At 33.6% G+C, this 13,825-nt stretch overlaps 1 protein-coding gene across 1 annotated transcript; it reads right to left on the reverse strand.

Annotated features, from left to right (window-relative positions):
* Positions 1-10,213: 10,213 nt before the first annotated feature.
* LOC127085539 (transcription factor bHLH130) lies at positions 10,214-13,396 on the reverse strand. Its single transcript, XM_051026056.1, has 5 exons — positions 13,174-13,396; positions 12,336-12,873; positions 11,332-11,837; positions 10,677-10,745; positions 10,214-10,584 (listed from the first exon to the last, which is right to left on the reverse strand). The coding sequence occupies exons 2-5, from the start codon at positions 12,853-12,855 to the stop codon at positions 10,513-10,515; spliced, it is 1,167 nt and encodes a 388-aa protein (XP_050882013.1). The 5' UTR covers positions 12,856-12,873; positions 13,174-13,396; the 3' UTR covers positions 10,214-10,512.
* Positions 13,397-13,825: the final 429 nt, after the last annotated feature.

Here is a 13,825-nt window from a genome sequence, read left to right on the forward strand (position 1 = left end):
ATTCTTATATATTTGTTTTTTTTGAAAATGTCATTTATTTTCGATAATAATTTTTGAAACAAAGGTTTAATAATAAAGATGCTCTTGAAAATTACAAAAGATTTTCCTTTGATTTTTGAATAAACTAAAAGGAACGTCAGTAGTTTGTTCGAGATTGATCAAGTCTTGAAGTGTGGAATTCAGATTCCTCAGTATAATAATTCTTGTGGATTGTCCTTGGTTTGATAATCTTACTCTCTCCAACGAATTTGTTTGTCAGATAGTGGTTTTCCTCCAGCCAATTTTGTTATGGCAATATTGATTTGGGTTTTCTCCCATAACGAAGCCAACAAAAGTTTCTATGTCCTCAAAGAGATTTTGATTCCTGAAGATTTTTGTTTCAAGTTTCCCCAACGAATCTTGTATCCCTAACGAATCGTTTTTATACCCAATGGAGGATCTTTTGTCTTGGAAGATGTGGCAGAAGACAAGCTTTGTGGCAGAATCTTCATCTAGTTGAGATTCGGACGAATATCCAGTTTGTCGATTACTTTGTTCTCCTAGTTTATTCAGTGTGTGTTTTGTCAGGATAAACATAACATTGCATGCATTTTAGCATTCATATCCTTGGTGTCTCTAATCCATTTTTTGGGTTGTACTTTTCCCCTAAAAGAGAGTTTATCTTCTATTTCCCCACCAAGTTTGTGCCTCATGAGAAGAATTGTATTTCATTTTCCTCCCTAGCTCATTTGTCTGGATGGAACAAATCCCCGATCGAGTTCATTCCTTGTCGGGTAGAGTCTTGTTTGACCGTTTCTCTCCAATTCGTGCCTGGATTGAACTTTGGTCCCCTGCAACACTTTTTTACTTCTTCAGGTTGGAAACATAGATGATGAAGAAATCGTGTTTTACGCCTTTTGGATCCTATTTTCCTCAGCATGGAAGACTTGTTTAATGAATGAAGAATCTAATTGCTTAACAAATATCGCTTAAGAAATATCCCTGAGGTTTTATTCAATGGCAAATGGAAGTCTCCTTATTTGAGAAGCTTGATTATTCTTGAAATATCAATCCTTATCTCTGCATCAAGTGGCAATCTCTTCAGTCAATCCCCGATAGAGAAGCTTGTTTGTGACTCAACATATCATAGTTAACTCGAGCTTGTTTTTTAACAGATGGTTGTTTCTTTATTTGAGAAGACTGTTGGTATCCCCGACCAGAGTTGAAACATAAATCTCCAGCAAACTAAGATCCGTTCTAGGTTGAAGACCGAAAGTCATGGGAAGTTTATTACCCTTTCCAGGTGGAAGACTTGGTTAAAGAAGTAACTGTGACCCATTCCAAGTTGAAGACCGAAAGTCATGGGAAGTTTGTCACCCTTTCCAGGTGGAAGACTTGGTTAAAGAAGAAACTGAGACCCATTCCAGGTTGAAGATCGAAAGTCGTGGGAAGTTTGTTACCCTTTCCAGGTGGAAGACTTGGTTAAAGAAGAAACTAAGACCCGTTCCAAGTTAAAGACCGGAAGTCATGGGAATCTTGTTATCAATTTAAATCCTGTCACTGCCTTCGTGTATGAGTCAGCAATATATCCAAATCCTGTTACTGCATTTGTCTATGAGCCAGCGGTATATCCAGATCCTGTTTACTACCTTCAAATATGAGTTGGTAGTAGTTACTTTTTTGACTCTTTACTCAGGGTTTATCCCCCAGTAAGTCCTGTATTTTTTCCTTGCTGCATATTCCTCGGTGGAGTCTTCCATTACCGTGTGCTATCTCTTTTAGGGGTGTCTTGGTTTGCTCCTTAGCATAGGCCTTCGTGGTGCTGAGTTGTTCCTTAGTGAATTTTGTCTCCCTGTCAGACTCCCTTCAAGTTTTTCTTCAGCAGTATCAGATTTGCAGTTTGTTTGCACAGAGTCTGTCTCCCGTAACGTCTTCATCACAAATTTCGAGCATTTGCATTCATATCATAAGAATTATGCGACATCTTCGGGTTAAAAATTGGGTATTATGTCTTTAAGCCTCTTTAATCTTGTCGATACAGAGATTTCCAATCGTCATATATCCAGATAGAAGAAACTTAAACAGGGGCAGCTGTCATACCCTAACTTGGGTTTTCCTTTGTGGGAGATCATCAAATAACCTTTATGTTTTATTTTTAACTTTTTTCTTGCTTGCATTCTAACTTTCCTAACCTTATTCAAAATAGAAAAATATGTGTTTTTTCCTTTTCCTTGTTGTATAAGGTTGAGACTTGCAATCAAAGGATCAAGCTTGGTTTCTAAATTAGGGTTTTGATTCCCAAGGTCAAAGTTTGATTAACAATTGGTCTACAAAAGATTTTACTTCAAGGCATGACCTATAAACTTAGGACATATTCACGCCAAGCTTCATTTAACATCATTTGATCAAGAGAAATTCAAATTTGGTGCATGTTTTCAAAGTTGATTCAAGTATCATTCACGTATTTATTTCCATGCCATCTCCATCCAATTTTCAAGAAATTATCAAGATTATTTATAGGACAATCAATTTTCCTTAATTTGGTATTCAAATGTTCATCATTGGGCCTTTGGATGCAAGAAATGTCAATAAATCACAAGTTGGCACATGTTTGGTTGACCTAAAATCAAGTATGGCATGTCACTTGGTCCAAACACCATAACTTTCTCATTTCTCAACATTTTTGGAATCTACTTCTAGTTAAATGTCACTTTTGAACTCCTCTACAACTTTGATTCAAGGGTCAAACATACATTTTGCCTATAAGTGCATCAATTTTGGAATTTGCCAATATTACCATGTGTGCACAAATGTAGGCCCAAGACCTGGTCGGCCTAATGCGTGGCCTTGAATTTCAGATCACGACCCCAACTTCCCATCCATGCCATTTTCAACTCAAGAATCCTTTTGATGTGATTCTTTTTGCATTTGATTCTTCACCATGAGGGGATCATTTGGCACAAAGAAAATCTCAAAATGCACGAGTGAATTTCATTTGGCCTAAGCTCCAACATGGTACCATGGACTCTACTTCTTGCACAAGTTTCAGGTCACAAATTTCATGCCATGTTCAATTTGGGACCACATGCACATGTGCAACCTCTTTGGAAAATCAAAACACATCTAAACAAGTGCAAAACAACTTAGTTTCATCATCAATTCACACATTTCATGTTCCATTTCACACGCTTGGCAAATCCTCAAAATTCGGACCTAATTCACACGAATTTGCTTCCATTTCACACGTACCATGATCTCATTTAATTTACTACAAATAGAGGAAGCATTTTCCTTCATTTGCAAGCTTTGATAGCCAAAAACTCTGAAACCATTTGAACTCGATACCTGAAAAAACCAGTTAACCATTTCATCGATTCAAGCTCCTTTTGCTTCAAATCTTCACCCATAATCACTCATCGGCACCTTCTGAAGCTAAATGAAGCATTTTCGTGGCTTGAAACTCTTTAGAACTTGACTTTCAAATCCACCATTGTTGACCTCTGAAACTTCAATGGGAAAGGTAGATACGAGTTACATTTCTGAGCAAACAAGTTACCAGTGTGTGTGTCTTGATTCACTGATCAAAATCCCCCAACTACCTTTAATTCATTCTTCGTATTCGTCATTTAATTTTACGTTGAAGAACTAAGATTCTTCGTGTTCTTGAACAAATTCTCTTTACTCATAGCCAATCAATGGCTCTGAAGCAAAGAAACAAGGACGGTGATGGATTTTGATGTTGAATCCTTGCTTGATTCATGCTAAAAACACCTAGTTCGTGATTTGCATAAATTGAACCAAGGTTGAAGATGAAGTGTACCTGCACGCATTTTTTCAAATAACTAGTTGTTGACGCCCTAATTCAAACATTTTATTTTCAGTTTTATTTTCATTTACTTTCTGATTTTATTTTTGATTGATCTTTAATTCATTTTGATACAATTTTCTTACAGAAAATCAATAAAAATATTTTGCATCTCAGACTTTTTTTCATAATTTTTAAAATCATTTTAGCATTTATTAATATTTTTGCTTCATTTTTATTTTTATTTTTATTTTTCAATTTATTTTTAAACCATTTTCAAATGTTTTTGCATCCAACTTTTGAGGTTCAATTATTCATATTTTTCTTGAACTCCCACAATTTTCTCAACCATTTATTTCATGTTTTGGTGCTTGATTTGAATTTTCTCTTTATTTTTCATTAAAAATCATTTTAATTTTCCATTTAATTGACTTTTTTTTAATTTATTGTCTGACTTTTGTTTGAATTGAGTTGTTGACTTGGTTGATCAATGCTTCTACATTTCAAGTCATCCATAAATGGTCTCTTAGGTTGATTCGATCTTTTCTAATTCAATATGTTGATAAATGATCATCTGATCATACTTTTGACACTTTGAGTTAGTAATAGATGATCTCTAGGTTGTGCCATATGTTTGAGTCCTTTGACTTGTTTGATAGTGGATCCTAAGTCAAATACTTGAGTTTGCTTTTAATTTTACCCTTTCTTCTCTTCTTTCTTTTTTGAGTTTTGAACAATTGTGCTTCATGCCTTGAGAGTTTCATTTTTGTATAAACACTCTAACATGATTGCCACATACATTGCTTGTCTCATTATCACTAACTTGGTATATTTAATCTACTAACATTTACATTATGCTCTTTAAATCTATGTTATTTACATTCATGTCATTGACATTCTTGCCTTTTATTTTTTTGCTTTATTGCTTTCTTATTTCAAAAGAACAAAAACATGATAAAATGGTTAAGACCCTAAAAGATTTAATCTAATCTTATGGACTTTGTGGTAATATCCCTTGCTTGAGGAGTATCTTGGACTTTGGACCTATTGACTTAGTGCCTTCCCTTGCTTAGAGTATGTCTAATACTTTGTGATTCATCAGAGACCTTCTGATCCATATGGACATTTTGATCTCCAATTCAAGACTTGGATGTTTCTTTATGGCTTTGTTGTTCATCTGGACCTTTGAAATTCATTTTATCATGTGCTTATTCATCTTGTTGCTTAATCCAAAGGGAAATGAATGCTTGTTTTGACCAATGTCAAATGCTTGCTCCATCTTGTGGTTAGTACACTTGCACACACAAAGGTTTCCTCTTGGGCTACCTTACAATGAGACATTTTATTTCATGTCATTTACTTTACGCTTTAGGATAGTCATTTCTTCTCCTTTCCACTTCTTCAATTTTCAAAACTTCTCCCTATTTCAAAAACTTATTATTTTCAAACTTCACACATTTTTTTAATATACCTTAACTTTGTCAAGTGATCCAGAAAATCTTGTTCTCAATAAATGCTAAAAACACTTAAGCATACTTAAACCTTTTTTCCAAACTTCTATAAATGAAAAACCTCATCAAACTTCTTTTTGTGCCTTTGTGCATTTTTCTGTAAGAGCCTTTTTTTTAAAAGATTGAATATTAGTCTATTCTTGTAGTGATGCAAACCATTATACTTGTACAATAGTTGAGAAACGATTGACATTTTCCACTTGAATATTGAGACGTGCTTGTGAGAAAGTCCATGTAAAAGTTCTCTATATCAAGATGATGCAAATTCTCATTTCCTCATATTTGTGGGTAGTAAGTTGAGTTTTCCACTCGAATATGATAAAATGTCTTTTCAAATTAAAATCAATCGACAAACAACCCATCTTTTTCATAAATACAAATTTGCAAGTGTTCCTATGGAGTCCATAGATGTGAGGGGTTCTAATACCTTCCCCTTGCATAACCAACCCCCATATCCAGATTTCTCTGTTATTTTACCTTTTTGTGGGTTTTAATTGACCTTTTTTCTATTCCCTTTGGAAACAATAAAGTTTGGTGGCGACTCTTACTTTTATGAGTTGAGTTAATCAATAGCTTAATAACAAAATTTTCCCACCGTGACAAGGTGTTTCCCACAAAAATGAAGAATATAGGAGGCAGTTATGACAACCTTATCAGATAACTTATCGTTCCCCAAGAAATGTACCCAAAGGAAAGTCGGTCAAGCCTTTGAGCCAGTGGGGAAAAAATCAGCCGAAGTGGAAAATGGTCGACCCTAATATAGGTTAGCCAGACTAGAAGAGTCAGAAGGTCTCGAAGGGTCAGTCACACATCCCTTATAACTACAAGGGAAACAACCCTGTGACACAGACATAGTAGAGGCATCACCAAAGACAGAAGAAGGATGAAAGAGAAGCCTTTGCAACCAAGCATGAAGCCTCTATGGAGAAACACGATATGGCTGTGTCAAAAACTCAGAAGAAACCATATACAAGGAAACTGAGTGATGAAGAGAATAAAATAGCTAACTAAAGACTATCCTTGAGGGTAACACATCTGGGTAAATATGGTTTCAAGGAAAGGGAGAAGACATCTGAATATACCCCGTAACTATAGGAGAAATTCCTTAAATATAACCCATAACCATAGGAGGAAGCCCCTGAATACACTCCTAAACCTGATGATAAAACTCTAGAATACACTCCTCAGTTAGATGATGAGAAGGTCGAAGATAACTTCGACACAAAATTTGAAGATGACTTTCAAATTAATTGTGGCATAATTTATGTTCTTCCAACAGAGTATGATAGAGTCTCAAAGGTGTCAGAGACTGAGGAGGATTACATACAACATAAGGTTGCAAATCAAAAGACTCTATGTTATTATATAATGAACAATGGTTATTGAGGAGTAACATGCCATTTTTTATAGGCCATACCCTAGGATGATGTATCGTCTCAAACCTTTGTTCATTAGGGAGAAGGTGGATAATATGTAAAGTTGGACAGAATATACTCGAACGTGTCGCACGATCGAACATACAACAGAGTCACCATCAAAATTTATTTATCTCAAAAGAGGGAAGGGAAAATATCGATAAAACCCAAAGGGTACATAGAAATGGGTTATCACATCCATGATACTCCATGGAAACCGTTTTGATTGCTCTTGTTCGGATGGGAGTTACTATCTTCATGTACCTGTAAAATAGAAAATGGGTTAGAGAGAGAGAGTGCTCGAGGAGGATTGGAGCCCTCATGCCTACATACCCTCATAGTTCAATAAGGAAGTCAGAGCCTCATAGTTTATGGAACTAGAGAGAGAAAGAGGGAAAAGAAAGAAAAGTGCTCGCCAAGGATTCACATCCTCGTGCCTATGTATCCTTATATTGCAATAAGGAAGTCAAAGCTCTGTAGTTCGGAGGACTAATACTAAAAGAAAGATAGATCGGGGGTGGTGTTTAAACCGGAAAAATGTAAAAGTTGACTGAAGCTATGTTTAAACCAAAGTGAACAAATTGTGGTGTTTAATCCAAGGAAAGGAAGATAAAAGTGGTGTCAAAACCAAGGAAATATATGTATAACCATGAAGGTTCCAACCCAAATTATGGTGTAATAACCCAGAAAGGGAAGAGGGTTAACCATAGAGGTGTGTCCCAATAAGGAAATGAGGTTAACCATAAAGATGTGTCCCAAAAGGAAGGGGGTTAACCATAAAGTTGTGTCCTAATAAGGAAATGAGGTTAACCATAAAGGTGTGTCTCAAGAAGGAAAATGGGTTAACCATAAATGTGTGTCCCAAAAGGAAGGGGGTTAACCATAAAGGTGTGTCCCAGGAAAAAGGGTAATTCCTCTAGCATTTCGACGACATTATTATTCAAGTTTTCGACATTAACAAAGTGTGTCAATCAACAGTTATTTGGGAGTGAAGAGGAATTTTGTTCAAGGTGAAAAACTATTTCTCAGTCTTATCCCAAGGAATACGCGGAGAACATTCAGATGCGAGGTACATGCAAAGAATCTACGTGGCAAAGGCTGAAGAAACGAACGTTAGGAAACCATTATTTTGCACCTGTATAAATAGGGATTCTAGTGTTAGGATTCTGAGTGTTCATTTGATTTCACTATAAAATCTAAAAAATACTCAAAGTACCAACGTTAGAAGAAATGAGTTTCACAGAGAAAATGTATGAATCTTGAAACACCATTTTCATTCAAACGCAAAGCTTTTTATTTCATTTTATATTCTTTGCCAATCTACTTTCATTTATTTTTTAACTTCATTGTCACTTTACACCTACTTTGCAAAATTCTACCCTTTTTTTTGACATTGTTGAAATTACCTTTCATATTGTCTCTCTAAACGATTTTGACCAAGTCAAAATCCTTTTTTTTTCTACACAAACTACAAACAAGAGCTTTTAACACTATGTCCTAGGATTATCTAGTTGATCCTGTAAGTAACCTTAAATAAGAGACTAGCGGTTATTTACCAAATTTCCCAATAAACAATGATATCCTGAGTTAAGTAAACTTTTTGAAGGGTAAGTTCGGGTCCATTATCAGATCTCAATGCTTTGACATTGCAATGGAATTGAGTTTTAACATAATTCACAAAAGCTTTAACTAAAGTAGACGTTTCAGACTTATGCCGCATTAAAAATATCTAACAAAAACGACCATGGTCAATAATCACAGTAAGAAAATAACGACGTCCAAACATAAAGGAGACATAAATGGGATTCCAAATATCCATATGTATAAGATCAAAATATTGAGCAAAATGAAAAATATTAACGGGAAAAGGGAGTCTCTTATGCTTAGCAGCAAAACAAGTATCACATGGGGATGGGGATTTGAACATATTAGGCAATGAAAAAAATTTATTTATATGAATGATATTGTCGTCAGAGGGGTGGCCCAAACATTGGTGCCATAAGTTACAGTTTCTGAAAGAATAAATAGAATGTTTAAGAGTAAAATTGGAAAAGGTATTTGGTAAGATAGGATAGGTGAGCAAATATAAGCCATGAAGGAGCTCAGCTGCACCAATCCTCTTCAGGGTATGGATCCCCTGTATGATACATTGGTGAAAGTTAAAAATGATGTTGCATAGAAGAAATTGAATCATTTTAGGAACAAAAATCAGATTCGTGCAGAAACTAAGTATATATAAGACATCATTTAGATAAAAATCATGATTGAAATACACAGTTCCAACAAATTTAGTTTCAAGGATAGATCCATTAGAGAGCTTAACATGGATAAGGGTAATAAAAATTAAGTGTGTAAACATGTGTTTTGAGTGACAAACATGGTCTATAGCACCCGTATCCAGAATCCAACTATTATAAATGACAATAGGAGATGAGAGAACGAGGTTAATGTTACCTGAAGTTGATGTAAAAGATGTGTTGATATGATGAACATTGGATGTTTGAGAAGAAGATTTCTGATTGAGAAGAGCCAAGATTGCTTGTTGTTGTTCAATTAGGAAACCGGTTAATGGGAGGTCAGTGGATACGTCATTGGAAACCTTTGAGAAGTCTAAAGGAAAATCTTCAGATGATGCAAATTAAGCTAAGTTGGCTTTCTTCAAGCAGGGCGATAAACCATATTTTTTAAAGCGAACTTCAATGGTATGTCCAAGTTGACAATAGGTGAAAATCCTTAGACCTCGTCCTCAATCTGAAGGAGAGAATTTGGTAGATTCCCAATTTTTTTTGTTTATTGTGAGGTTTGAATAGCTGAGCAACAAACTTGTCTTCTTCAATCTGAGTAGTAAATTGGCGTTCTTGCTGAATTAAGAGAGAAAATACTTTGTTGATTGAAAGAAGAGATTGTATCAACATTATACTGGAAGAGACTGTTGCGTACTGATCATCTAGACTCTTCAGAATACGAATAACATAATAATTTGATTTGTATTGTTTGAAAATCATTATATTATTCGTATTCAAGTCCAATGAAAAAGTGTATTCTGACGGACCAAAAGAAAAATGACGTGTGGTGAGAAAAATAATTATCCGAATAATCTCATACTCTTAATACTATATTAACATCTACATTCAATGTAGAAAATCAAAGAAAATTGCATTCAATATAAAAAAAATATGATTCTAATTTCCTACTACATGTGGCTCCTATTGCAATAGTATTTTATAGCCCAATACAACTTAGAAAATAGGAGCAGTAGTTAATGGAAGTTACTAATTTCACATATAGAAAAGCATAGTAAAAGTAAATAAAATAAAACAATAATGACTAATGTTTAATAATAACTTAAAGCCAAAATATTGTTTAAAAATGATCTTTCAAATAAAAGCTATTCTTAACCGGTTACCCTAAGTCAAAATGTGAGGGTGAAATTCATGCAACGTTTCAAGGCATATAATTTCTTATCTTTTGCATGAATGAACCACACACTTGAATATCACACATTCTAGAAGATTAGTATGTATTGCAATCAAACTTTTTACATGTAAAATGAAGAGCTACAAAGAAACACCCCAACTATAAACATGATATTACATAATGATCCTATAATTAAACTAAAAGAAAAATCACAAGACAAAATTTTTAAAATAATTGAAATCTCATGGACCTAAACTCATACTATAGGCAAATATCAACATTATTTTCTATCATTACAATTGCCAACTTTGGCACACTCATTAAATATTATTTTTTCATATTTACACAAAAATTATGCTCCCTTTTGCTATCTAAAGGGAGTAATTCAGCTACAATGTCTAGAGTGTTGCTTCTCATGACTTCTACATTTGCATTTTTCTTTACAATCTGTGAGTATCTACATGAGATGAAAGAAATTTAGTTAGATACTATATACTTTGGTGAAATTCAATAATTTAATGTGTTTATTCTGTTCAACTTTTGTAGTACCTGAACCTGTTCTTGCAAGTCTTTAATGTACTCAACTGCCAAATCCAACATATCTGCTGTACTCGTTTGCTGCAAAATTACAAGTTTTTAGTTACAAAAATGCATATAAAGTTTCATACGGTTATTAGCTATGTAGCAGTAACACTTTAGGCTGAAAATGAATGTGCTTTATATATAATATGTGTTTGGTGTCTGATACATGTATGTGTCTGATACATATCTGTGTCTGATGCGCAACACTTTAAATTGAAAGAATATGAAGTGGCTGATACGCGACATTTTATATTGAAGGTGTGTCTGGTTTGTGTCTGATACACGACAATTTAAATTGAAGGTGTGTCATGTATTTGATACGCAACACTTTATATTGAATGTGTGTTTGGTGCCTAGTACGTATTTGTGTCTAATACGTGACATTTTAGATTAAATGCGTGTTTGGTGTCTGATACACAACATTTTATATTAAAGGTGTGTGATACATATTGTGTATGATATGTTTATATAAGTGAAGTGTCGGGTATTTATGTGTCAATGTTTAATAAAGAGTTGTTCATTTGATGAGTTCTCTATCTCATTCTTAATGATTTAAAATGAACACCGATTTTAGAAAATTAAAATTAAATAGTTTTAAGAAAATAAATAGGACTTAAAATACCTTATCCGACTTCGGAAAAAGACCTTGCAGTTTCTTGATTCTATCACTAATTCGCGTTCTTCTTACCCTCTCTGCAATGCTTCTTGGATGAGTTGCAAACCCTCTCTTCGCTCGAATTTTACAAGGAACGGAATCTTGAATTTGAAGAAACTTTTCTATGGATGTTGTTATCTTAGTTGAAGAACTAGGCAAACTCAAATGATGAGTCAAACCAAGATTTTGATAGCGAAAATCAGCTTCATGAGATTCCAAACCATTTGAAGTAGAAAACATGATTTCATCTTCAGTTTCTGTTTTTTGAGCATTGAAAGATGAGTTGTCCCAAAATTCATTTGTGAAGCTAGGCATATGATGAGATTTGGAGTCACCATTTGCTTCTAGACTTTGGATTCTATTTTCAGCAATTTGTGGCATTCTTTTCAAACATGTAGATGGCATAGATGAGAAGTTAAGTGTACCATGTAAAGTTTCTTGTCCATTTGAGTCTTCTCTCAATGTTGTAACACCTTCAATTAACAAATCATACTAAAATAAATAAAAGAATTTGATTTGATTTAGTAAAATGCTAAGTAACTTATAAAATATAATTAATTCTAAACATAAGTTTTTGAAAACATCAGTTCAATCGTGACAAAATAAATAACTGTCATGATTTAACTGTAGCAAATTTTGGATCTAATTTATCTTTCATATTTTTAAAGACATTCAAATAGTCTTATAACTGTGTATCCATCCTTGCGATTGATTTATCAAAAGGAATCAATCTCTCTATCCATTAGCAGAGACTATTTAAAGAAAATCAATCTCATCGTTCACTAGCGGAATCATTTAAAGTATGGACTCACCTAACACAGTAATAATTACCATCTGACGGAATTCGAACCTAAAATTTTGAGATGAGCATACTCTCGAGACCTAAACCTTTGTCACAACGGGCCGACCGACCGATGGGTTTAGAGTGAAAAAACACATTAAAATCTATGCAAGTTAGAAAATTTTCATACCATTTTCATGAGAGAAAAATCCAGCAGGTGAACTCTTTTGCCTAACAAGATTATTGCAACTCCTCACACCCATTTTATCTTGAGCACAATTCTCAGAATCCCTAAAGTTTCCTCCACCAAAAGATCCATAAAAACCACTACCAGAACCACTTGAAAAGCCTTGATAAATCAACTCAGATCCACCATAAGTGTAATCGCCATTCTGTCCAACAGGTTCACCTATTTCTTTCTTCACAACCTTCACATCAAACTCTTGCAAAGTCTCTTCACAATTGTTCCATCCATTGTTGGATGACATCAACTTGGATAACATAGTGTCCATTTCCGAGCTTGTGGATGGAAGATAATTCTCAGTTGTAAAAGATTCTTCATTGTTGATATAGCCATGATGATGATTATTGTTGTTGTCAATAAGGTTTGTAAACAATGGAGTTGATAGTGTTGAATTGTTTTGTTGGTGATAGTGTTGTTTTGAGTCTAATTCTTGGTTTCTTCTTATCTCTTCATACATAACACCCATCTTGTTTTCTTCAATTACCTTAAAAAAAACATCAAAGAAAAACTAGCTATGATTTCTTACTATAATTAGTTAAGGGAAAAAAATCAATCATGGTAGATATTATTAATGTTTCTAAAACCGTCGATTTTGACCAAAACATCAATTTTTTTGATATCTCTGCAACCACAATTGTGACTACATCAGTCACGGATACAATTGTGATTGTAATTGCGGTCAAAATAGAAATATTTTCAATCACATGAATTATAATTATTTCCTGTATAAAATTTCGCAATCTACCACCATAATTTAAAATCAATAATGAGTAGCAAAATTTACCTTAGAGAATCTTTCTTGAATTCTATCCTTTTGTGATCAAGATTAGTTTTTGAGACAAGAAAGTTAAGAAAATCTTGAAAGGAAATAAAGGGTCTATATGAAATTCAAATTCAAACTTCAAGTCCTTATGCTTGTTGAGTATGAGAAAGAAGAGATTTGAGACAAGAGAGGAAGAAAAGAGAAGGAAGGTAGGAAATAATTGTTGTCTTGTCTTCCACTTGTGACATATTTATGAAGTGTTATGTTTAGTATTTGACCTTATTTTTTCAGAATAATAACGGTTTATACCCTTCATTTTTTTTTTATTGTTTTGGCGTTGACTATTAGAAATAATCAAAATTGGGGTCTAGACTTTAGTGATATTTAGGGTGTGAACAGTTAATAGTGAAAGTGGACTTTAATATATCTACTTTTTTTATTTGGTTATAATATTATTTGACTTTGTAACTTATATATCTAATCTTTCTTTTGTTAAAATTTTTTTTTTCTAACAAAAATTGTAGAACATACTTTTTTCTTTATAATTAAAATTTAAGTTAGTAAAAAAAAACCTTACAATATTTTAATAGTATTTAAGTATGTATTTATTTACCTATTTGTATTATAAAAATCTAATATATTTTACTATAAATAATCTTCATTTTGTTTCGGT

Source organism: Lathyrus oleraceus, chromosome 5 (genome assembly GCF_024323335.1).
Source record: "Lathyrus oleraceus cultivar Zhongwan6 chromosome 5, CAAS_Psat_ZW6_1.0, whole genome shotgun sequence".
Taxonomy (NCBI): Eukaryota; Viridiplantae; Streptophyta; class Magnoliopsida; order Fabales; family Fabaceae; genus Lathyrus; species Lathyrus oleraceus.